Source organism: Pelodiscus sinensis, chromosome 6 (genome assembly GCF_052426305.1).
Source record: "Pelodiscus sinensis isolate ZL-2025 chromosome 6, ASM5242630v1, whole genome shotgun sequence".
Lineage (NCBI taxonomy): Eukaryota > Metazoa > Chordata > Testudines > Trionychidae > Pelodiscus > Pelodiscus sinensis.
In genome coordinates this window covers 88,507,750-88,534,894 of record NC_143057.1, presented here as the reverse complement: position 1 = coordinate 88,534,894, position 27,145 = coordinate 88,507,750, and the positions used below count along the sequence as shown (strand labels likewise).

Here is a 27,145-nt window from a genome sequence, read left to right as displayed (position 1 = left end):
GACACAGGGGATCCTGTGATCATTATGAATAAGTCCAACTATGACCAGGAGGCAACTAGACAACTCTCCAACACCACATTTTACAAACCTCTCTCCTCTGATCTCACTTCAGAATATCAAAAAAAACTACACTGTCTCCTTAAAGAACTCCTTACCTCTACTCGGGACCAAATTCACACAGAATCACCATCTGAACCCCTACCAGGATTGTTCGATCTGCTTCCCAAGATCCATAAACCTGGACACCACGGACGCCCCATTATCTCAGGTATTGGCATGCTCACTACTGGATTATCCAGCTGTGTAGTCTCTCTTCTCTAACCCTACGCAACCAACACTCCCAGCTATCTCCGAGATACTACTGACTTCTGAGAAAACTACAAAACATCGATAACCTCCCTGATAACACCATCCTTGCTACCATGGATGTAGATGCTCTCTATACCAAAATCCCACATGAAGACGGATTACAAGCAATTAGAAACACTATCCCAGAGGATACCACTGCTAATCTGGTAGCAGACCTATGTAACTTAGTTCTCACCCACAATTATTTCCAATTTGGGGACAACTTATACCGCCAGATCAGCAGCATAGCCATGGGTACCCACATGGCCCCACAGTACACTAACATCTTTATGGCTGACTTAGAACAACTTTGCCTCAGATCCCGTCCCATTTTACTCCTTCTCTACTTACGCTACATCAGTGACATCTTTATGGTCTGGACCTATTGCCAAGAAACACTGGATGCATTCCACAGAAACTTTAACAGCCTACACCCCAACATCAGTCTCAGCCTGGACCATTCTATACGAGAGATCCATTTTCTGGATACCACACTACAAATGCCAGTGGTAAATTAGACACCACTCTGTACAGAAAACCCACTGACTCCTACAGTTACCTACATGCCTTCAGCTCCCATGCAGGACACCATACGATCCATCGTTTGTCTATAGCCAAGCCCTTATATACAATCGCATCTGCTCTAATCTCTCTGACGGAGGTCAGAAACTTCAGGATCTCTACCAAACATTTATAAACCTCAATTATCCACCTGGAGAAATAAAAAAACAAATTGAAAGAGCCAGACGAATACCCAGAAACCATCTACTTCAAGACAGACCCAAGAAAACCAACAATAGAACACCACTTGTCATCACCTACAGCCCCCAACTTAAACCTGTCCAACACATTATCAATAAACTACAACCTATACTGGAACAGGATACTAAACTCCGAGAGGCTCTGGGAGACAGACCCATAGTCTCCTATAGACAGCCACCTAACCTCAGGATGATTCTTACCAACAACCACAGGACATACCACACTAATACCAACCCTAGAACTTTTCCCTTGCAACAAACCCCGGTGTCAGCTTTGTCCACATATTTACTCTGCTGACACCATTATTGGACCTAACCATGCCAGTTACAAGATCAAGAACACACATTCCTGTTCATCCAGAAATATAATTCATGCCATCATGTGCCTAAAGTGTCTGTCTGCTATGTATATTGGACAAACTTCTTAGACACTTCCCCCAAAGAATCAATGCACATAAAACAGACATCAGGCTCTTTCACAGAGAGAAAACTGTTGCTTGCCATTTTAACCAGACTGACCATTCTCTCAATGACCTTAAAACATGCATATTGCTTCAAAGAGATTTTAACACCAGATTAGAGGGAAACTTCAGAACTTTCATTCGTGCTTAAATTTGACACTTTACAAATAGGCCTTAACAAAGATGCTAATTATCTCACCCATCACAAAGATAGCTTCCCCAATTATCACCCCTAATATCATTACCTCACAGACACTAACCTTCCCCCCTCATCTTCCCTCTGTTCTAAAATCTGATTTGTCAATTTTGTATGTGTTCACTTTTTTTATTGTATCACTTTGGTATATATGGTCATGCCAATTTTCTTCCACAAATTGATCCGAGGAAGTGGGTCTGGCCCACGAAAGCTCGTCACCTAATAAACTATCTTGTTAGTCTTTAAAGTGCTGCATAGTCCTGTCTTTTGTTCCCTGAAATAACACTTACTGTTCCCCCTTGCTTCTCTATCAATGTGGTGGGAACGGAGCAGTTTATCATCTATAAAGACTTGCTGTTGTCTGTTTTCCTCCCACCAGTCCTGTATCTCTCCTGTGCTGCTGATATTGATTCCTCTGGCAATGTTAAGCTCAACCTGGCCAAAGCCAAGCTTTTCATTGTCTTGATTATAGAAAAGATGATGGTACCCGCTCTGTCACTCCTGTCATAATTTTTTACTCTGCCTTCCCAATGAATGCATCCTGTAGAGATGCAAAAGTGTAACTGATAAGCATCAGCTTATCTGTTTCCTTTAGGGTTACATGCTGGTTCCCCGGAGAGGGGCTGCTGGACCTGCTCCTGGGGAGCTGGTTTCGCTGCAAGTTCAGCAGTGTAACTTTTTATACTGCAGAGCCCACAGCAAACCCTCCCTGGGAGGAAGTCCGGCAGCCGGCTTTGCTGTGGCAGCAAAGCTTTCCCGGGAATGGGTCCGGCAGCCCTTTCCAACCCAGTCCAGGGATACTTAGCTGTGAACTCTGTATCTTTAAGATGATATATAGTATAAAGCTAAGATTTTTAGCAGTTACACAGTTAAATTTTTTAATGACTTTTTTACATCCCTCGTATCCAGGCGCTGTCTGAGGGTTGCCAATTTTACTGCCATAATGTGGAGATTAAATCTTTTCTGCCCAGATTCCCAGTCTCTGTAGCAGACTGAGCATGAGATGATGAGAGTAAATAACAGGAGATTTGTTGGTCTTTAATGCCAGCCATGTTGCCTCTTCTGGTCTGCTCAAAATGTTGCCCATGGAATCATTTTCCTGGCTCATCTCTTTGACTGAGGTGATAGAGGGTCATTAAAGATGTGTTTAAATGATGAGAAATAGATGTTGTTGCAGCTTGTGGGATTTTTAATTAAGGGTTCAAAGATGAATTTCAGCCCATGTTGCAGGGACTTAGTTTTCCCCCCTTAGATTCATAGTGCTACTATTGTTTTATCCCTAGGGTCTGATCCAGCAAGTGTTTTTTAGCATTGAATTCAATATGAATGGAGTGTTCCCTCACAGGTTGGGTCCCTGAAGCAAATGAAAATAACCCTTTCAACATGTTAAAGTTTTTGTATTGAATTTTCATTCATTTTGTTAAATTAGGCCAGACAAGTAGTATTGTGGCTGTATTGCTGTGTGAAATGAATGTTAATTCTGTTCTACACAGATTTTTAAACTGCACTCCTTTCTAAACACATTTCATAGTGAATAAAGCAGCATGATTGTACATTGTGAAGTGCGTGTTCTCTCATGTGCTCCCCAGAGGGTGAAGCATGTGTAGTGTCTTGTTTTGGTAGTGGTTCTTTTAAATAAAAATATAGTTGTTGCTATGTGTTCATTAGGAAAGATGAGATCAAAGAAATGTGCTTTTTACTTTGAGCAGAAAGTTGTGAGGTTTTTTTATTTTCTCCAGGAACCAAAGACTATCATTCTGCAGTCCTGGACTTCTCCAGATAAATTTTTGTCTTGTGTACAGTAGGGATGTTAGTGTACACGATTAAACAGAACCTTTACAGTTCCACCTGTTCTCCCTTGAGTGTGAGCCGGTGCTTGCAGAGAGCCAGCTTTTAGGCAGGCTCCCTGTATGTACTGACTCCCAGAGAACCACATCTCTTTCTGTTCTCTTCTCTTCCCCCCCCCCCCCCCCAAGCCTCCCAAGCACTGTTGCGTCTGTATCAGAGGCAGCAACGGGAGAGATAGGGCAGACGGGAGCTGGTACATTAAAGCCAGTTGCCTGCAAGTATCTCAGAGCCACCTCCCCTCTAACGTGTAATGTGTAACCACTGAAAACTTGAGCAGTTATATGTTTACAAAAAAATCCTGCATTTTAACATCCCTAGTGTGCAGATGAGCTTTACTATTTTTGAAAAGAGTTCCATTGTGCCAGAGGAGTATAGCTGTTAACCATCTGTATCCCAGAGCTATAGACAAGGTTTTAGATATTCTGAGCCCAACCTGTGGAATGCTTTGCAGGTAAGGACTGAGACTTTGCACTTCTCTGGGAAGCCAGTAGCAGAGGACAGGTTTGATATATTTGCAGTAGCCTGTTTAGTAGAGAAGATGTGCTGCAGAATTCTGAACTAGTTTGCTTTTTGCTGAAGCTTTATGCTGAGGTGCATTGCATTTCTGTAATCAATCTGAAAGGTAACTGAAGCATGAAGAATTGAAAGCTGGTCTTTGCCCACTGGAATGGGACAGTTTTTTTAGCCAAGCAGGAATGGTAGAAAGCTTTACTTTGTTGATGGTGCTATTTGAGAGTTCAGTGTTTTAATGAGGAACTGAAGAGTACTCCGAGTCTACAAGACTAAATTGACCAATTGTGGGTGTGTTGTCAATCAAATTGCATAATAGCTGCAAACTCTTCAAAATGCTTTCCTTTCCTGCCTATCAGCATCACCTTTCTGTTCCTTAGTTCAGCTTCATCCAGCTGTTCTTTAACCAAGAGTTGATCTAATTCAAGAATTGGACCAATTTGGTGGTAGTAGTATGGCTGTCTGTCATGGGGTAGGGAGAACTGTGTATCATCTGTATATTGCTGACATGTTTTTTGATCAGTTCAGCTAGTGCTTCTATGTAGTCAGACAACTTGGTCTTAGTTGACAGACTATAAACTACTCAGTCTTATCAATAGGAAGGAGGCTGGAAATGTATTGATCTAATTGTTAATGAACATATTCAGCCATAAATTCCTTTTATTAAATCCAAAAGTGAAATGGTATTTGTACTTGTCCAAAAGCCAAGCAATTACTACACGCACGCACTTCACTTCACTTCATATGCCTTTATGTGCGTATCACTACAGTAATATTGGTAGGAAAAAAAACAACTATGCAGATGAAAATCAGTGAAATCTGGCAACCCTGTGCATGGGCTACAGTAAACAAAATGTCTTGAACAAAATGGCCACTTAAAGAAACCTGATAGGTTGTAAGTTTCCCATGACTGCCTTAAGAGTTTACCCTTTTCTACCTTTTAACAACGAAATTATGTCACTGCCAATTGCTAACTTTAGTTAAGAACCAATTTTGGACAGAGATAAGTTAGGGATCGCTAAAGGTTCAATACACACAATTATTTATTGTTCAGAGAAGTGATAACAGTCCCTTTTAACTGGGGTCTTTTTTCCAATGACTTATCCTCCTATCTCATCAGTTACCTTTAAGGTTCAGTTTCTCCAGTTAAACCATTTTTTTCCCCAAGGCCTTCCCACAGTTGGTAACAGGACCCAAACTGTAAACAGATACATTTTCTTTACTCCAGCTAATTTAACCATTATATGTTTTATTTATATATATATATATATATATATATATATATATATATATATATATATATAATTTAAAAATCATACAAACATCCAGCAAAAATTAGGCTCACTTCTGTTTCTTTTGAAGTCGGAAATGTATTCTAGCCTATTCAGTGATAGCATGTATGCCTTAGATATTTGAAAGTTACTTTTAATCTAAGGGAATTATCAAAATGGAGAATTTTTGTTAAATAATTCGAATGTAGACCAAATCTGACCTATGTTGTCAAGGGAGAATAGGTCTCTAAGCTGTTTTTGTATCCTGCTACACATTTCTGTTTCCATTTAAATTGCTTTCCTGTTCTACTCAGTCCCTGTGTACTTTTGGATTCAAGCATGATGAGCCAATAGCACAATGCAGATGGGGAAGAAGAAAGTACAGTAAAACTCCAATTGTCTGGCATCCAGTGGTCTGGCATTCCCGATAGTCCGGCACCAATTGGAACCCGGAAGTGCTCAGGCCAGCTGGACAATTGGAGCTGCTGTAAGCCCCATGGGCGCTTGCGGCTGGGAAAGGGAAGGGGAAAAGAGGGAAAGGGGATTATGCCCCTGTGACGGGTCTGCCAGGACCCGTGCTGCGTCTGGCCGGGGGGTGGGGCGTGAGAGGGAAACGGCATGGTGGCCGTTTTGCAGGAAGGCGGGGGAAGCCCCGCAGAGCCACCAATAGTTTCCCGGAAGGGAGCGGGCTCCCCACTCCCCTTGACTGCAGTAGTTATCGCCGAGCAGGGGGGTGAGATGCGGTGTGGCGGGACCAACCTGGCAGCACCCCAGCTGCTCTGCTCCGCCGCTTTCTCAAGTCCGCTGTTGCCGCTGCTGAAACGGACGAGCGGCGGGCTTGGGGAAGCGGTGGAGCAGAGCAGCTGGGGTGCTGCTGGATTGGTCCCACCGCGCCGCCCCTCACCCCCTGCTCAGCGATAACTACTGCGGTCTGGCGGGTGGGGAGCCCGCTCCCTTCCCAGAAACTCTTTCAGCGGCGGCGCTGCCTTCCTGCAAAATGGCGGCGGATTGGCCCCTTGCCGCGCCGTTCCCCGCCCACCCCCCTGGACGCAGTGAGGGTCCTAGCAGACCCGTCACAGCCCCCCGCCAGAGTACCTCCCGATACTCTGGCATATCCGATAATCCAGCACCACATAGGTCCCAAAGGTGCCGGATTATCGGAAGTCTACTGTAGTTGAAACTGAAAACAAATTCACAGTAGAGGAGTGGGTGAGGGAGCCAATAACAAATTCAAAGGAGATGAAATGGCATGGGGTATAGATTGACTCTGCTTAATAATTTTGAATTTGTTAGAGGCCACAGTAGGCATCACACTTTCTACTTAAAGTAAAAGCTTTTGAAATAAGTTATTTTAAAATAATAAATCTAAACACTCTGCTAAGCTAAACCATGACTTACAGTTGGAGCAGGAAAGCACTAGAGCCAGCTAAAGCTGATTAAATCAGCAGGCCTGACAGCTGTTTAGTGCTTAAAGTACAGCATGTCCGTGAAACCTCCATTCTGTGATTACCCATCATCAGACAGCAGCTATTGAGGCTTCTCTTATTAACAAATAACAGACACACAGGAATTAATATATGCCTGGTACATGTAAATGTTTTGGTTTCTTAATTTTCATAAAGGTATCCAAGACTGCCAGCTTCTCCCCCCTCTTACTGCCCTCGTCTTGTGAAGATTTTCAGTTTTTCATTTCTTACATTCTATTCTTTTAGTGAAAACACTTAAATTATTAGAAGATCTATAAAACTAGATGTTGCCTGCAAAAGTATAGTCTACATAAGTTAGGAAATTATTTCAAAGCAACATATTGTGGCACACCTCTCCCTTTTATAAACTTATAAATTGAGCCCTTGATACTATTATAGAATTAGAGCATGCATTTAAAAACTACTTGCGAATAGGAAACTTCTTCAGAAAAAGGAAACTTTTCTTCTAAATTATCTTTGTAGTTTTTGGACTCCCCCTCCTCCTTGGTTAATTATTGACAGTCTGCAGCCATGTTCCCTAAAAGATTTTTTTCCAACCATGAGTGGAGTGAGTTTCGGCTTGTGCACCCCCATTGAGGTAATGTGCTCTGGTTTGGATGTGTGCCACAGTGGCACCTGATTTATTAGCCACATTCCTGGCTGCCAGAGCAGAACCCCTCTCCCCCCACAATGCAGCATGTCCCGTTCCCAGCTGCTGGAGCAGACCCCTCCCTGGCCATGTGGCAGGTCCTGTTCCCAGCTGTTGGAGCAGAAACACACCTCACTCCTCCCTCTTCCCCCCGGCCATGTGGCACATCTGGTTCCTGGCTGCCGGAGCAGACCCCCGCCTAGGGTTGCCAGATGGTTGAAACAAAAATACCAAACATCCCCCTCCCTTCCCCCCCACAAAAAAAAAAAACCACACCAAGAAAAAATTCTGTTGGGGGGGGGGGGGTTACCTTTTACTTGACACACACAGTGTAAAAAAACTATTAGCTTTTTCTGTAATTTAGTAAGCTTTTTCTGTAATATAATAATAGTCTGAGTCTTAATGCTTATGATTGTGTCTTGTCTTTGAATACCTTTTTTCTATACAGGGAATGTCTCTGTATATTGTTGCTTGCATAAAGGTAATAAAATCATAAGACCCTACTTAATAGGTATTACTGTTAAATGACAGTTATTCTTAGCAATATCCAATCAAAAGTATTAATGCAGCATTATCTAGAAATAGTCAGATATGCTTTCTAAAATTCAATGAATTGTTTTTAGAGCTGGTTGTCTTTGATTGGATTTTGCTGTGCTAGTGGCGCGAAAGAAAGTGATTATCGTGTGTTTGCTAACTTTTTTTCAAAATTTTGTCATTTTACACATCCATCGGTAGCCATTTTAAGTGGTGTGTGTGTGTGTGTGCGTGTAATACATATGTGCTATCAGTGGCATAAATTCTGCCAAAATGCAAGTCAGAATATTTGAGGTTGAAGTGCATCCTTCCCTGATAGTAAGGAAATATTGCTATATCTTGGCTGTTCAATTGTTTATCTGACAAAACTAGTCTCAGTTCAATTTTCAGTGAACTGTTCATGTCTCACAATGTTCTACCACAACTCCTTGTTGGCATCCTTGTTGGCAATTGCAGAAGAGGCCAAGGATTCAATGGGCATTGAGAGTGAATACTCTTTTACTACTAGAAGAGGCTCTTCCAAGTCATGATTAAGTGGTATTGATGGACAGCTTTCTTTGATAGGATAACAAGTCCTGTAGATACAGGAGAAGCAGTGGATGTGGTATACCTAGACTTTAGAAAAGCATTTGATATAGTCTCGTGACCGTCTTATCAATAAATTAGGGAAATACAACCTTATGGGCTACTATAAGGTGGGTGCATAACTGGTTGGTAACCGTTCTCAGAGAGTAGTTATTAATGGTTCACAATCATGCTGGAAGAGGCATAACAAGTGGGGTTCCGCTTCTGTTTTGGGACCGGATCTATTCAATATCTTCATCAATGATTTATATGATGGCATAGAGAGTATGATTATTAATTTGGAGAGGATACCAAGCTGGGAAGGGTTGCAAGTGCTTTGGAGGATAGGGTCATCATTCAAAATGAGGTGGACAAACTGGAGAAATGGTCTGAGGTAAATAGGATAAAGTTTAATAAGGACAAATGCAAAGTACTTCACTTGGGAAGGAACAATCAGTTTCACACGCACAGAATGGGAAGCGGCTGTCTAGGAAGGAGTACTGCAGAAAGAGATCTAGGGATCATAGTGGTGCACAAGCTAAGTGAGTCAGCAGTGTGATGCTGTTGCAAAAAAAGTAAACATGATTCTGGGATGCATTAACAGGAGTGTTGCAAGCAAGACACGAGAAGTAATTTTTCTGCTCTACTCTGAGCTGATTGGGTCTCATTTTGAGTATTTTGTCCAAATCTGGGCACCACATTTCAAGAAAGATGTGGAATAATTGGAGAAGGTCCAGAAAAGAGAAACAAAAATCATTAAAGGCCTAGGAAACATGAACTATGAAGGAAGATTGAAAGAATTGGGCTTGTTTAGTTTAGAAAAGAGAAGACTGAGGGGGGACACAATAGTGGTTTTTAAGTATCTAAAAGGGATAGATAGATAGATCTGCCTTCCTTGCAAGGAGGAGGGAGAAAAATTGTTCTCCTTGGCCTCTGATGATAGGACAAGAAGCAGTGGACTTAAATTGCTGCAAGGGCGGTTTAGGTTGAACGTTAGGAAAAAGTTCCTAACTGTCAGGGTGGTTGAACACTGGAATAAATTGTCTAGGGAGGTTGTGGAATCTCCATCGCTGGAGATATTTAAGAGCAGATTGGATAGACCTCTATCAGGGATGATCTAGACTAGCGGTTCCCAAACTTTCTGGGCTCCGGAGCCTTTTACATGCGTAAACTTATGCAGAGCCCCAGCGGCCCACTGATTGTATGTGTTTTACCTATCGATGTTTCCAGTTTGTCAGCCTCGCAGAGCCCCTGGAGATGTCTCGCGAGCCCTGGGGCTCCGCGGAGCACAGTTTGAGAAACGCTGATCTAGACAGTGTTTGGTCCTGTCATAAGGGCAGAGGACTTGACTTGGGACCTCGAGAGATCATCGTGTAGTTCTAGTGTTCTGTGATTCTGCACATTCTAAATCAAGTTTGTGCGTAGAGGACCTCAGTTCTTATGGCTGCACATTTGATACCTTTTGAGCACTGAATTTTCATAAATATTCATGCTTGAAAAAGAACACATCTAGACTTTGTAGCATCAAAAATATTGAGGATTTTGAGCTATTCAAAACAAACCTAGGATAAAAACATCCTAATTTCAAGGTGAAATCATTTACTTACTTTAACCAACGGAGTTTCTGGTTTCCACAGTTTTGCAAGATTTATACATCTCCATATGGCTATCATGCCAAGAACTTAAGTTAAGCGTTTTATATTGAATTGCATCCATTCTATGCATGTTTGACATTTTTTGGTAGCAACTAACTTAAGTAGTTTATAAAGTTCCTGGTGTAATTACTTCATTGGACAAAAAACTTAACTTTTTTATCTAGTGTTATGCTTCAAAATTCAGATAGTGACTGATCTCAGATCATATAAACCCTGAAGTATTTTCTAAAGCTATACTAGATTTAAAAGAGAAAGATCACTTGTATGACAGACAAGGCAACTTCTTCAATCAATTAAGAGATACATAGTGTAAAATTTAAGTGTTCAGATGATTTACTTCCTGGAAGTCAATGGGTTTATCTTCACTACCATTTTAGCTTGAGGTATAACTTTTTCCCCTAGCCCATCCCCAATTCAGACACACATCTATCTAAAGTGGTGTTTCTACCACCAGGTGGGGGTATGGGTTGATGCTCACAAGGTACAGAAGCTCAGGCCAGTAATGTGATGTGGATGCAGTAGCTTGGGTTTAAACTCATCAGCTGCTCATCCATTCTCTCAGCTAATAAGATCACTGTGTGGCTAATTTCAGTTGAAATAAGCTAACTCAGGTGTACCAATGCAAGCTAACTGCTGAATAACTCTAGTCATCTGAAGAAGTGGGCTGTGCCCACGAAAGCTCAGGATACCATCTACATGTTTTGTTTAGTCTATAAAGTGCTACCAAACCATTTTTTGTTGTTGTTGTTGAATTCAAGACCATTAGGCTCCAAATGGAATGTGTACGTAGCAAATATAGATTAATATTCCTGTAACATTTCTGATCTTTCCAGACATAAAGATTTGAGAGTTCTAAGAAATTACAGGATCTATATACATATGGCTTTCAACAAAACCACTTTATGCTATGTCATTATCAGATCAAGGTTAGTGAGCAGTATTGGACCTACTTGGAATTGAATGGAAAACATCGAAGGAAAACCTGTGACAGTGTTGCTGTTTCAGTAGATGGCACTCATCCCTCATTCAGCTCACATGATGTCTTGACTAAAACTCCATGCTAGTCTTTGTAAGAATATAGTTTTATTTCTGATGTCTTACTAAATTCCAGCGTAATTGAGAACATTGTTCCTTATAGTTATTCCATATACTTTTAACCACATGGATAGTTAGTTACAACATTTGTGGATCAATGGCACATGCTAGAGGTATGAAAACAGGAGAGTAGTAAAATATTTCTTGGTCTCACATTTGGCTTGTGAAATATATCTTAAAATAGTGTGAATATGAGAATTGTCACAGTGATGGAAAATTGACAGCCCATAAACAACTATGAAAATTGATAATTCATCAACTTGGAAGGAGTCTGGTCTAATGGGGTGCAGAGAATTGTAAAGTCTGGTCTTTAACACCTTTAATGTTTTGGAGATGGCGACAAATTGCATATTAAATTTGTAGATGCCCTTTATTCTTTTTTATGTAGAAAAGCTAAGAGTCTATGAATGAATTGATGAGACTGTTTCCTCATTATTCCCTATAGTGATGGGATACATTTCTAACTTTTTTTTTTTTGAGGGACTGTGTGTATGACACTCATGCACGTTAGCAGCAATAGTAAACAAAAAAAGATTATATTTTTCCAGCCTGTAAATTTGAGCTTCCTGTTTAGAAGTGTTTACCAGTTTCTGTATAGAACTGGACTGTATGTGCTTATGTTAATTAGCCTATATTTTTCTGGTGACGTTTTTGACTGTGCTCAAAATGGGACTGTAGCTGATTAAATGGGAGGAGTGAGGAAGGTCTTGCTTCTTGTAATTTAAGATTAAATGGGACCAACCTATCTAAAATTGATGCCTGGAAATAACAAGCAGATACTGTTCCTGTATATGAGAACGTTGTTTAAAAAAAATCTTGGTCTGACTAGATTGCCTTAATAAGTAATGCCTTAATAAGTAAATGCTATTTTTCATGACAGGTGCTACAGTGGCACAGCTATGGTGCTGCATCTGTGCTGCCGCGGTGTCTTACAGCATATTTGCACTACAGTCTTAAGATGCCCTATACAAGGTCAATTTATACTCACTGCGGTAATGACTGTAGTGGCTGATGTCCACAGAACCCACCTTCTGTCCATGGTGTTCATCTTCACTAGGAGCGCTTCCACCAGTTGAAGAGGGGCAGTGTGGGAGAAAGGGGGCTTGAGAGCCAAGGCTCTGAGCTCTGTGTAGCTCCTCACTGGGAGTCCAGTTGCTATCCAGGGCTTCTGGTCTCCTGTCTCTTGGCCAGGAGTGGGAGTTTGGGTGGAGGTGAGGAGGCGGAGAGGCTTACAGCTAGCCAGGAGTAGGGGTAGCTGCTTGAGATTACTCCCCTTCAGTAGGAAGACTGACACCTAGCATCTCATCAGTTGCCATGTTTCCAGCCTAAGATGGCAGCCCAGCTCAGAATAGAGACCTGGCAGATGGGGAGCCAACAGCTGAGGTAAGGAATGCAGTGTCTGCACAGACACGGTCATCGTAATTACACCACCATAAGCCCTATACCTCTCATGGAGGTGATATAGTAGGGCACTCAGGGCAAGTCTATGCTATGGGGACAGGTTGCTATGCAACTTGTGTACATTAGTAGCATAAGTCAAATTGATGTGGCTTAGATCTATTTACTGTAGGGTCCATGCCATTCTTGAGTGACAGGAGAAAACTCTTCCATTGATTCCTTTTACTAGGGCTTGAATGGTTACCCGTTAAGCATCACCCTTATTGGGTGATGCTTGCCAGGTAACAGTTAACTAGTGTCCGGGAGGCGGAGGGCTGCTCCAGCCCTGCTAGGCCCCCACATGGGGCCAGGAGCCAGTGGCCCTGTGCAGGATCTCACTGAATCAGTTAACCCTAACATCTAACCAATTAACTGATTAAATGGGATTTTATGTGCCTACCTCTCACGCTTGCCTACCGGTGGGGTACTGGAGTCTCTAGAGCGGCCGTCAATTTATCACCTCTATAGTAGAGGTGATAGATTGACCACTCCTGGATTGATCACTCCCCTGTCAATCCAGCCTATAGTGAAGACATGCCTTTACATGGTTATAGTGTGGACACATAATTAGATCAACCTAACTTTGTAGTGCTAGACCATGCTTTAGTGTAAACACTTGCTACAGTAATGAAAGGAATTTTTTTGTGGCTGTAGTAAATCCACCTCCTCAACAACTAGGAAGACCAAATAATATGTCTGTAAATCCAGAAGCATCTGCTCTAGAGTTTAGGTCCTCTTAAAACCCTGAATAAAGTAACTAGTTTTAGTCGTAGACCAGACCTAAATTTGTGAATCTCTTGAAGCCATTGGAATATCTGGGTACTAAAAAGTGAGTTAAGAATAGTATTTTAGCCTTGTTGTGTTTGCCACATTGCGAAGAACTTAAATTTAATTCAAATTCAGATGCTATGTTAATTTTTTAAAATTCCACTCTTGCTCATTATCAAGATATTCTGGAAAACAATTAATTTGTTTTAGTAACTAGCTCTTGCCTTACTCCTGGCTTGTTCATTTTAATGGGTACTGAAAGCCTCTTCATAATAATAGAGAAGCAGTAAAAAAGGCTGTAACTAATTAAAAGAAGGAAAATGATAGCAGGGGGAAAGTGGTACTGATTGTTCTTACTGACTATTTCTTTATAAAAACTGTTCTTCCTGTCTGCCCAGGAAATGAACTTAAGTTTTTATCTTTTATTGTTTGAAAATTGTAGAGGTCTCAGAACTCACTGAATTAAAATTTGAAAAGCGTGCCAGCATGCCAAACTATATTTAACAGTGGTAGTTTGATTTTTGCTGTCATTCATAATAGTGCAATGACTTGGGGTGGGGAGAGGGTGTTTTAGCTGTAAACTTATAGAAAAGGCTTCATCTATATTGCACGTAAGTTGCTTTTCAGCTAAATGACTACCAAAATATCCTCTAAGAGGTTCTGATTAATTATAGTACAACAGCTTGCTATATTGTGTACATAATAGGGATGTTAAATTTAGATTAATTGGCTAATCGAATAGTCATTGCAAATTGCATTGATTATTCGATTAGTAGATAAGGGTGCCTCAGTCTTTTAAGTGTAGTAACAGCCCCAGAGCTGTTGCTGCACTTCAAAGGCAAAAGTGCTGCAGGGAGCACGGGGCCAGTGATGGACTCAAGGAGTCTCCCTCCTCCTCCCCCCACTGACCCCGTGCTCCCCACAGCATTTCAAAGTGGCAGCGCTGCATGGAGCCTGAGGTCAGCAAAGGAGTCCCAGCTGAACCCAGGCTCCACATAGCACTGCCACTTTGAAATGTCGCATGCAGCCTGTGGCAACCTGGGGACTCCTACCTGGCCCTGGGCTGCATGTGGTGTTTCAAAACAGCAGACCCCAGACTCCATGAGGCACTGCTGCTTGGAAATGCTGTGTGCAGCGTGCGCCAGCTAGAGACTCCTCCGCTGGCCCCAAGCTGCGTTCAGCATTTCAAAGTGACAGAGCTACGTGGAGCCCAGGGTCTGGCCCCGTGCTCCATGCTGCACTGCTGCTTTGAAGCAGCCCCTCCTCCTCCTCCTGCCCCCCTCTTGCTGCCTCTTTCAGATACAGGCAGCAAGGGTGGGGGGAGACAACTGATTGACTAGTGTGTTGACTATTCGATAAGCATTTGCTTATCAGATAGGCAACTAGTCGTTCACATCCCTAGTACATAAATGTGCGAACTAACTTTTTTTCAGTTTTCATGTAGTTTGTATGTATGGACCTACATCTAGATGGAAGATAGGATGTTTTTTCAGTCTTTCTGAAATGTTAAAAGTTGATGGATCCCATAAATAATCAGGGAATTCTGTGAGCATACATACAAAATCACTGATGATCAGCAAAGCCCTCAAATCCACTGCTTAACACACTAAATACTGTTACCAAAATGGAGTGTGTGTGTGTGGGGGGGGGGGGGTGAGGCAGCAGTATGATAGATTATTCATCACCTCATAGGTAGAATGCCACTGATTACTGTTTTAACGTTAGTTATTTCCAAGTTAGAAAGAAAGGGCAGTGTGGCTGAAGCCATTAATCTTACATAACAGTGTTTAGAAGCAAGCACTAAAACTGCTGCTGACTGTATCTGAATGTTTTATCTAATATATAAAGGAGAATGTTTGTTTGTATGTTTGTGCGCTAATAACTTGGACACTATAAGAGCTACCACAACCAAATGTTGCATGGAATAACCTTTTATCCAGGTGAAAGTTTTTTTTAAGGGACTGTGGGAAGGAAGAGATGAGAGACCGATGCCTCTCCCCAGGGCTGTACAGAGCTTGGCAGTGTGGGGAGAAGCAGCTTCCCCGGGGAAGCGGCAGGGACAGTCACTCACTAAGGCCGGCGGAGGGCGGGCTCGGGCGCTGGCGGTAGGCGCGTGGCTCCCTTTCCCCTCCCTCCCCTCAGGCTCCTCACCTCAGTTATATCAACTGTCCCAAGCAATGCTGGGTAACTCCAGCTAGTTAAATCTTAAAGTAAGTAGCTCCTGTATTATGCACTTTATGCTTTAATGCTACTGTGGATGAATACAAGATTTGATTTTTACTGGAACTTTTGAAAGGTTTTAATGTTAAATGACTAATTGAGATTTTACAACACTTCCCCCTTAAAAATAACATTTTCATGACTTGTTTTGGGACTCAAACATTTATACTAATGTAATACTGTATCTATTGACAAATGTCCCGTTCACCTTCCAATGAGCATAACTAGCAGAGAACAGTGGCATGTCTTGGGTTTTTGATCATTTTGAGAAGACTAGGTTTTTTTCTCTTTAGACACTGCAAGGCTACATCTACACTGGCCCCTTCTCCGGAAGAGGCATGCTAATTTCGAACTTTGGAATAGGGAAATCCGGGGGGGATTTAAATATCCCCGCGGGATTTAAATAAACATGGCCGCCGCTTTTTTTCCGGCTTGGGGAAAAGCCGGAAAAGAGCGTCTAGACTGGCGCGATCCTCTGGAATAAAGCCCTTTTCCGGAGGATCTCTTATACAAACTTGAAAGTAGGAATGTGAGCATACATACAAAATCACTGATGATCAGCAAAGCCCTCAAATCCACTGCTTAACACACTAAATACTGTTACCAAAACAGGGTGTGTGTTTGTGGGGGGGGGGAGGGTGTGTTGAGGCAGCAGTATGATAGATTCCTTTCAAGTAGGAATAAGAGATCCTCCGACAAAGGGCTTTATTCCGGAGGATCGCGCCAGTCTAGATGCTCTTTTCCGGCTTTTCCCCAAGCCGGAAAAAAAGCGGCGGCCATGTTTATTTAAATCCCGCGGGGGATATTTAAATCCCCCGCGGATTTCCCTATTCCAAAGTTCGAAATTAGCATGCCTCTTCCGGAGAAGGGGCCAGTGTAGACGTAGCCCAAGTGATTGTAATCAGCAGGATATCTGGGGAAAATTATTTGTCACATCATGGTCCTATTTGGTTAAACTAGTTATCTGTTACTCTGTTTAGCTACTATTTCTTTTCTTGCATGGATTCATGTGTTGTATAGGTTGGTTTTGTTGTGTTTTATTTTATTAGGCTTTCTTCTCTCTTTCGGTGAACAGACAGCTTTACAACATACAAGATGGAAAGAGCAGTCTTGCTTTAATTTACAGAAAGCATTAAAGACATTCAGTACAAGGAAACTTGATAAGCAGTGAACAGTTAATACTTAAAATTTACATACTAGCTTACTGACTTGTGATAGATTATCAAAATGAAGAATTTTCCCCCCAGAATTGAATAGGAGCAGAGCTCTTAAGTAGCATTTGGCCTGCTATTCTTGTAGTAGTTATCAGTATATCTAACAGTTGACTTTATCATGCCAGAGTATTTTCCCAGACCCCAAATGGATCTTTCCTAAATAGCTGTTTATAAAGATTTGTAAAGTTTTTGTTTTTATGGGAATTAAATTTCTGAACACTGAAGAAAACTGGATTTTTGTTTTTGTGCAATTATACTACATTCAATTCAAATATAGATTGGGCAGATTTGTGTCTGGCATTGAATGAGGGCCAGAACATGATATTCTAGTCAAGTGAAGTAAATTAAGTGATTCAGAAGGAAGGGGTGATATGGGACCTGATGATGAGGAAAGTGACCTTCAGTCTTCAGCTTCTGTGTTTTGGTTAGGGAAAACAGCCTTCCAACCCCATGAATCCTGGGGAAGTGATGACCTAAGGCTGTGGATGCAGCAGTATATGTGTGAAGGACTGGCATCATGTACTGATCGTCTCATGTTCTGTTCAGGCCTCATTTGGAACTGTGCTGCCATTGGCTATTACTTTGTTCTGTGAGAACATTCAATAACGAAATCCAAAAGGATGAAAGTTTCAAACACTCGCTCCTATCACTGAGTGTCATCTGTTGCTGAATTAAATCAAGCAGGCCAGTTCAATTTCAGATAACAGACCATTATTGAATAATCAATATTAAAAGTTTAAAGACAAGGAGGATATAAAGTCAATGCACTCCATCTCCGTATACTGAGCATTGCAATTACGCTTGTATTAATGATGGACAGTGTTAACTGGAGTAGACAGATGGAGGGTGGGAGGTGAGAATCAGTGGTGAATCTATATTTAGAAATCTACTTGATATCATTTATCTGACCCAATATCTGGCCACTGATTTTGTTCCAAAAGTTGTGCCCTTCTTTGTATAGTAATGCACTTGAAACTGCTGTAACTCACTTGACATTAATTTTACTCCACAAAAATTGTACTCATGCAAAGCAAAATATGTACATTCTGATGGGCATAATTGCCAGATCACTGATGTAAAAGCATGCTGTGTCTAAACCAGATGAATCATTTTGACTTTCTTTCCTTCAGGGAACAACCCATCTTCAGCACTCGAGCTCATGTCTTCCAGATTGACCCAAACACTAAGAAGAACTGGGTTCCCACCAGCAAGCATGCTGTTACTGTGTCCTATTTCTATGACAGCACAAGAAATGTCTACAGGATAATCAGCTTGGACGGCTCAAAGGTAGGTTCTGTTTGTTTTAAGATTTACTTTTACTTGATCAACTTTTTAAGATCAACTTTCTAACTGTTTCAGTCTGGCATATTTCACAAATGTTCTTAGAAATGTGTCTTATGTAATAATGTCTCCCAACGTGAAATTTGTTGTTGGAGTTGTAAAATGGGAAAATGTTTTTTATTTACAATGTTTAATTCTGCATTTCTCAAACTGTGGGTCCCGACTCCCCCGGGCAACTTAGAGGGGAGTCGCGGTATCTGAAAGTTTGAGAACCCCTGATTTAATTGTTCATGAGCAAATGTTTTCAGTAAATTAATATGTAAACCCATTACCAAAGTTTAGGAATTGCTTATTAGTCACTAATTGAGCAATCTCAAAAGTAAATGTACTGAAAAAGGTTCTGGAATTTATGTTTAGGTAATGAGCAGATCTATTTTAAGCTTGTTTTCTTTGATATATTAATATAACTAGTTGCTTGGCATTATGAAGGACATCTATTCAGTGATCATAATTTCTAAGTAAATCCTTTTTTGGTATAGAATCCTCCATTTTCTGTAGGGGGGAAAAATAGTGACTCTTCTATGATGCTTTCAAAAATAAACTCATATCAGCATTCAGTATATATTTTGATTAGGCAGTGTAAATTGTCTAGTATGTGGACTTAGAGCACTAACAGTCGGGAATTTTGTTGGCCTGTTTGAACAGGACATTTGTTCTGCAGATTACCCTTCTGTAAAATGCAAGTTAAAATAATGACATGTAGCTGTGAGCTTTTTTAAATGTTTGTAAAATGCTTTGAGGTTTAAGGGTATTAAATAAATGCAGAGTACAATTGAAAAACTAAAAGATGGAATTTTTTCCCAAAAGTCTTAACTGAGATTAGGAGTTTTCAAACTGTAGGTCGCAATCCCATATTAATAGTCACCAAGGCTTGTGTTGGTTCTGGGCCCCAGCAAGTCTGAAGCCCAAGCCTTACCATCCAGGGCTAAGGTTACAGGCCCCCTTCCCAGGGCAGAAGCCTTGGACTTCACCTTTGGCCTCCCCACCCATCATGGTGGGGCTTAGTCTGAGGTTTCTCTTCCTGGGGTCTAGTAGTAATTTTTGTTGGCAGAAGGCAGCCTTGGTGCAACAAAGTTTGAGAACTGCTGATTTAGAAAAATGTTGTAATTTCTGTGGGCTTCACTGTTTTGAAATACCGGTATAGCCAAAAACAAGGGTTTTGTGGCAGAGATGACTTGTATCTTAAGTTTTAAGGCCTATTCCAGTGCCATTTGCATCATAGAACTGGAAGGGACCTTGAGAGGCCATCAAGTCCAGTCCCCTGCCTTCACGGCAGGACCAAGCAGTGTCTAGACGATTGATGCAGTAGAGTTTGTTTTAATTACTTAATGAGTGTTATGTATTACTTAAGGTTTACTATCAGAGGGATAGTTGTGTTAGTCTGGATCTGCAAAAGCGATGAGGAGTCCTGTGGCACCTTATAGACTAACAGATTTATTGGAGCATAAGCTTTCGTGGGCAAAGACCCACTTCGTCAGATGCATGTAGTGGAAATACCGGGGCAGGCATAAATATACAGGCATAAGAAAAGAGGACCAATCAAGAGTAAGACTGGAGATAATTAGGTCAATTCAGTCAGGGAGGATGAGGCCCACTTCTAGCAGCTGATGTTGAGATGTGAACACCAAGAGAGGAGAAACTGCTTTTGTATTTGGCTAGCCATTCACATTCTTTGTTTAATCCTAAACTGATGGTGTCAAATTTGTAGATGAACTGTAGCTCAGCAGTTTCTCTTTGAAGTCTGTTCTTGAATGTTTTTTTGTTGCAGGATGGCTACCTTTAAATATCCTACTGTGTGTCCAGGGAGATTGAAGTGTTCCCCTACAGGTTTTTGTATACTGCCATTCCTAATATCTGATTTGTGTCCGTTGATTCGTTTATGTAGTTACTGTCCAGTTTGGCCGATGTATATAGCGGAGGGACATTGCTTACTGAAAGCTTTGTCATTGTGGTTCATTAGATATAGCATTGTAATAGGAGTTGAACTCTATTTGGATGAACTTTCATGCCCATATGCGCTCCCACTGTAGTAGGGTGTTGTATAATCACACATCAGAAGTCAGTCCTAGTACAATAAACTTGCATGCAGAGAATTTTGAATAAAAATAAATGTACATATTTAAGTTCTGACCAGAATTGACATGGTTTCATATCTGATGTGTACAGTGAATGGCATCACTCTGAAAAGTACAATAGGTGCAAATGTAACAAAGATGTTTTTGTTTACAGTGAAAAACAATAAGTTATGAATACTAAGAAGATAATATAAATTTATGGTAGCTTTAAGATCAATTTGCTTAAACACTGATCAACAAAATACTCACACCTGTATTCATAGCTCTTTGTGCTTTGGATTTTATTTGGATCTTATTGGCATAATTAAAAAAGCTACCAGCTTGAGAGTTAGGGGGAGACACTAAAGGTGTGCAAAACTGTTAAACTGAGCAGTGTGATTTGTCCCAAATGCAGTTGCTAGAATATTTTTAAATACAACCTAAAATGTGACTCTCTACATTTCTTAAATAACATTTGATTTTTTTAAATAAAAATGAAAACCTTATTTTTATAGAAACTTGTTTGCATTTTAAATTAATGTTTTGTATGTCACCACTTTAGGTGGGTTTAGAAGGGGCTGTCAAAAGTTATAGCAGACTTATCTAATATTCAATGAAATGAAAATTAAATACTATCTACTTATTGTTCACATAGAATGGAAAATGATGTATGTATTTATTCCTGACTCTGCTTCTGACCTACTGTGTGATCCTAAGTTGTTTATCTCTCCGTTTTGCTATCTGTAAAATAGGGACAGTGCTTCTGTACCTCACAAAACTGTTGAACCATAATTTTGCTAATATTGCTTGACAATCTCAGATGGAATTTATGTAAGACTAAAGGTAGTAATTAAATAATTGGTTTATTCCTAGATTGGTTTAATTTGTTTGCAACACTAATCCTTATTCATATGTCTACCATTTTTTTTCATTGTGTAAAGGCATCAACAGTCCCAAAATAGTTGTTGGATAACTCAACTACTAGCATTTTGAATAATGTAACATCTACATTTATTTACTGGGGCTTTTCTTTTGTGTATTTACAAATGGGGGCAGCTCACATTAACAATTATAGTTTCCTCTTGAAGCATTTCATCAACAATATGGTACTCACTGAGATCTTGGCAGAAAATATATTGGCTACTGCAGCAATTTTTTTCTTTTTTTCTTTTGGGTTTCTGGTATGAGGTAATCAGCTTCAAGATCTCATTGAGCTGCGTACTACTCAAACGCTGTGGAATATGTGTATTTCACCTGTGTAAATAAGGTACTGGTAGAAGATTTTCTAGATTGAATCTTAAATCAAGGGTTTTACCTAGGTATATCTCTGTGAATTAAGTGATGTTTAGTCTTGTTCCCAGCCCATTAAGTACATCTGTGTGTGTGTGTGCATGTCTAATGTACATATATTTCTAGGCAGACAATTCAGATGTCACAAAGCATATTAAGTTCAAATCTTATCCAGATCATATCTGTGCTACTTAGGATATAACTGGGTATCGATAACACATGGTTGGCATCAAAGTTTGTAGTGCTTTTCTCCATTGATCTCTGTTAAATTAGAGGAGGGGAAAAGTCTATGAAGCTTAGGTTCTTAGAGATGCTTTTGAGGAAAAAGCCTGCATTTAAAACTCTTTTATTTAAGAAAATCTACTAAAAAGCTTCCTCTTGCACCTTAATTTTTTGCTTTATCTCTGAAAACTCATGTATTTTGGGTACTTGAAGAAAAATTGTTACAAGTTTAATTATTGACTAACTCCTATATAAGCATTAGAATCTCTTGAGGAGTGTTTATATATTTTAAAAAAAAGTTTTCTAGTGCAACATTCCCTTATTTCCCTTACCCTGTTTTGCCTTTGGATTCTTGGTTACTTCCTTGAGCCTTTCACAGTTCAAGAAGAATCTTGGCTGAACTAGGTACCTGCATAGAGGAGTAAGGAGGTTTAAGGTGTCCCTTTACTTTCCCATGAGCTATTCACATGGCAGGAACATGAAGGAAAGCCAGCCTGTGTGTGCTGGAAGTGGGCAGGGCCTTGAGAGGCTCTGTGCACAGACCAAAGGCCTTGCTATCGGTTGGACTAAATCTGAGGGAAAATAGTGTATGTTTTTGCATGCAACAAAAGCACATACTGATGGGCAAATCCATACAGGGGTCATATTTGGTCCTGAGAGAGGCCTGTACAGTGCCTTCTGTTGGATCATCGATATGATCTTTGGAATAAAAGTGAGTTTTAGTACAGGTTGAACCTCTCTAGTCCAGCACTCTCTGGTCTGGTAACATCTGTGGTTTGGCATGATTTTAGTTAGCTGGATGTCTGCTTATCATGGGTACGGCCAAGTTTCCCATGGTACTATTAAGTTTGTCTATAGCCAGCAGTCCTGGCTCCTCCTTGTTCGGTGCTGTTTAGCTCTAAATTACCCCAAATGTCTTCTAACAGTTCACTAGTGGAAGTGCTTATGTTTAGCAGCACTGCCAGCATGTTCTATGCTTTATCTACCTACTTACTTTGTGCCAGTACAATTCTTTGGTTTGGCACAAGTCACGTCCTGAGGGTACTGGGCTAGAGAAGTTGAACCTGTATTGACTATCTGAGGATACTCAGGCCTGACCTTTACTTGAGCCTCTTCTTAGTGCTTCTACAGTTTACAGATCCAGATTTCTATTTGGATTCTGGTGCATAAGAATCAGGTTTTTAGTGTACTCAGAACCTAAGAACGGCCATACTTGGACAGACAAATGGTCCATCTAGCCCAGTATCCTGTCTTCTGCCAATGGCTGATGCCAGATGATTGAGAGCAGGGGCTAGACCCCGAGACAAGCTCTCTGCATGATGCAGCCTAAGGCTGTTCAAAATAGCTCCCTCTAGGTGCTGTGTTCCTCTGGCTTGTGGGGGAGGGGAGGAAGGGAAGACTTCGCTGCCCTCGCAGGCCAATTGAGTTGGGGGTGGGAGCAGCACTTGAAGTCTGTGTCTCCCTCCCTCCCGTGTAGTGCAGACTGGCACGTGAAGGGAGCCTCAAGGGGTATGTCTACACTAGCCACCCTAGTTCGAACTTCATTTGCATCTTGCCGGGCGCCGCCATTTTTAAATCCCCGTTAGTGCGGACTCTCTAATTCGAACTACCAGTATACCTCGTTCCACAAGGAGTAATGGTAGTTCGAATTAGAGAGCCTAATTCGAACTACCTACTCCGTACCGTGTATAGCCGCGGGCACGGAGTCCGCACTAACGGGGATTTAAAAATGGCGGCGCCTGGCAAGATGCAAATGAAGCCCGGGATATTTAAATCCCGGGCTTCATTTGCAACTTCGAATGCCTACGTTAGCCACCCTAGTTCAAACTAAGGTGGCAGTGTAGACATACCCTAGTCTGGGGCTGCAGCAGGCAGGGAGCCTATAAAGGGTCCCTGTTGAGCTACTGGCCAGGAGCCCCCGAAGGTAAGTGTTTCCCAGCCAGAGCCTTCCTCTGGCACCTTACCCTCTCCTGCTCCCCAGTTCTTCTCCAGGTCACCACCCAAACCCTCTGCACTCCGCCTCCCCCAGGTCATAACTCCCTCCCAAACTCTGCACTGCTTTCTACAGCTCTTCTTCCCCCCCCCCCCCCCCCCGGTCAAAATTCCCTCCTGCACTCTATCCCCTCCCGGGCCCTACACCCCAATCCTCTGCCCCAGGTCACAACCCCCCCCTTTCACCCAAACTTCCTTTCAGACCCCGCACCCCAGTCCCCTACCCTGAGCTCTCTTCTGCACCCAACCTCTGTCCCAGACCCCGCACCCTCTCCATAGAAAAGTGCAGCTCTTGACCGCTTAAATCTTCGAGTGACCCAACATAAAAAATTATTGCCCATTCCTGGTTCAGAGAAAATAAACCAGACAGGGCAATTTATTGAATGATCAACCTCTTGTTGTCCCATCCCAGTTTCTAGTAGTCACAGGTTCAGACACACCCAATGCATGGGGTTGTGTATCTGACCATCCTAGCTAATAGCCTTCATAGACAAATCCTCTGTGAACTTACTTTTTTGTTTGTTTGTGTGGTGTTTTTTGAGCCTTGGCAATGAGTTCCACATGTTGAATCTGCATTGTGTGAAATACTTTCTGTATGCTTTAAACCTGCTGCTGGTTCATGTGCTATGTGAAGGGATAAATTACACTTCTTTACTCACTTTTGCTGTGCAATTCATGATTTTACAGCCCTAAATCATTTCTTTTCTAAACTGAACAGTGAGGTTTTTTTTAACGTCACCTTGTATGGAAGCTGTTCCAAAAACGTAGTCAGTTTTTACCATCTTCTGTACTTTTGCCAATTATAATGCCTCTTTATTGAGATGAAGTGACCAGAACTGCATGCAGTATTCCGGGAGTGGGCATACAATGGATTTATATAGTGTCCTTATAATAATTTCTATCTTTTAGCAATCTCTTTCCTAACAGTTCCTAACAATACTAGTTTTTTATGATTTGCACATAGAGCAGATGTTTTCAGAGAACTAATCAAATGACTCCAAGAGCTATCTTGAGTGATTAATTTAGACATTATCATTTTGCATGTGTTGTTGTGAATGTTTTCCTGCATTATTTTTCATTTTTGTACCTTCTGGTAAGCTTTTTTTCCTGGCACCATCATCAGCAAGGCTGTTGAGTGACCAATAAGATTAAGTGAAATAAGTTGCACACACAGGTCTCTTCTATTTCCTTCTAGTTTTTCTCCACCTCAATAAGTAAAAATCTGAGTCAGTCACTCAAAAATAAATTGCATATCTTCCTTCCATTTGCTAAGGAGGTAAATGTTCCATATCTACTGTTACTTCACCCTCTCTGACAGAGGCATACCATTTTCAAAACCTTAAACCCCTGGCTGTTTCACTACCAGTGAACTCTCTAAAGATTTTGAGGTCTTTCACCCTAGTTATAATTTTCTTTTGTTGGGTTGTTACAGTAATAAGGGCTATAAGCAAATAATTTCTCTTGAAAGAGGAGACCGGAACAAGGAAAGACCTGAAGAGGAAGAGATGGTAAATGTTGGGAAAGTAAAAACCTTCTGTCTAGCAGGTTCACTCTCCCACATTTAAAGGAAAATAGAGAGGTAAGAAGGTAAACGATATTTTAAAAAAACAAGGCCTTGCTATTTTGTAATATTCCAGGTAAGCTACAGTTTAGGGGTTAACTACTGTTGAGTAAGCGTTTGCTTCCTGATACTGAGATGGGTAGCAATATCTGGCTTCTGTAATGGTCTCTATTTCTAATCCTGAAGAAGTTGACGTTCATATTCAGGAACTGATCAGGATGCAAATCGTATTCTTTCTAAAGGGTCAGCTCTACATCCAGAACCAATTATATTTTTAAATTCAACCTTCTCTAATTTCCAAGCTGTAGCTTCCACACACAATGGTATCTGGACCAAAAGTTAATAAGATGTTTTTGTGAAACACACAAAATAAGGTATAAAACGTGCCCCATCATCCAAAACACATTCTTTGTTGTATGCAGTGCAGTGTTGTATGCAGTTTCTGTAGCCATAGTATTGGTCCCAGAACATTTGAGAGGAGTCTTATCTTTTATTGGATCAACTTCTGTGGGAAAGAGAAAATCTTTTGAGCTGCACAGAGATGGCTTTGGGTATACAAACTTATTTAGTATCACAGCTAATTACAAGATGGAGTAGATACTTTAGCATAAGTAATTAATGCATATTTCAAGGAACCACTCGAAGAGAAGGTGTGTTAACTAATGTTAGGTATAGATCTTGCCCTAAGTTTCCCAGACCAGAAAAGTTCTGTGTAACCTCAAGACCTTGTATTTCTCAACAACAAAAAGTTGATCCAGTACCATAGATTATCTAATTTACCTTATGTTTCTGTTGTTTAGGATGTGGTGCAGTTCTCTTCCCCACGTTTACTAAACACACTTCAAAAACATGACAGCCCATCCTTCCAAAGATTCTGCTTTTCTAAATATTTCATAATAAATTGTAATTGTTCTTAAGCTGTTTCATGAGACCAATTTCTGGAGGTTTTTGGCAGCCTTTATGGTGGTTTTGTTTTGGGTTTGAAGTCTGGAATGGATGATTTTATTTTTAAATGACATTTTTGTGCTTACCAAAAGCAGGGAACACTTTGCAAGTTACCTGGGATACTCAAGTATTCTCCAGAATGTCTGATGCCTGTTGCTTCATCGCTTAGTATTTTTGAGCAGTTTCATTAGTGAGCCAATGCTGAAGTTCAAAGGGGGTGGGCGATTCTTTCCATGGAAATTGTGCTAGGTGGTGAAATTTTACTTTAGCAAATAGATTAAAGTGAATCAAGTAATTAATTCAAGGTGCAATAAAAAGCAAAATTAGACAAAGCTGCCATGATCATGTTTCTTGCATAGGAGTATTTGTTTAGGTCATGTGTGCCACTACAGTTTCCTCAAGAATTCCTAAGTATACTGTCCCTCAGATGTTGGGTCTTTCTGCCCAGTCCTATGCCATTCTGTCAGTGTGGAGTTTTCTTTCCACATTGATCCATTAGGTCAGCGTTTCTCAAACTGTGGGTTACAACCCCCAAGGGGGTAACGACCAACTTATGGCGGGGGGGGGGGGGGCACAGTTGGATCTGTTGTTTTTCTTGAAAAAATTTGTCTTCCCCTGTCAGTTCCATCTGGTAAATAAAAAACATGAAATACTGGACGGAAACCTGACGGGGACAATTTTCCCCTGCCGCATCTGGCAGAGGAGGGGGTGTGAGGAGTGCCGCAGAGTTTAGGGGGGGCAGA

The 27,145-nt window shown here is 41.1% G+C and overlaps 1 protein-coding gene across 2 annotated transcripts in view; it reads left to right on the top strand.

Annotated features, from left to right (window-relative positions):
- The window catches only part of HOMER1 (homer scaffold protein 1), a 168,949-nt gene that overhangs the window by 31,862 nt on the left and 109,942 nt on the right, over positions 1 to 27,145 (top strand). For both annotated transcript variants that reach the window (XR_012904870.2, XM_006119144.5), the window contains exon 2: positions 18,128 to 18,284. Coding sequence is in view for 1 of the 2 variants with exons in the window: in XM_006119144.5 (XP_006119206.1) it covers positions 18,128 to 18,284 (157 nt within the window). In the remaining variant the exon portion in view is untranslated. The remainder of the gene's footprint in view (positions 1 to 18,127; positions 18,285 to 27,145) is intronic.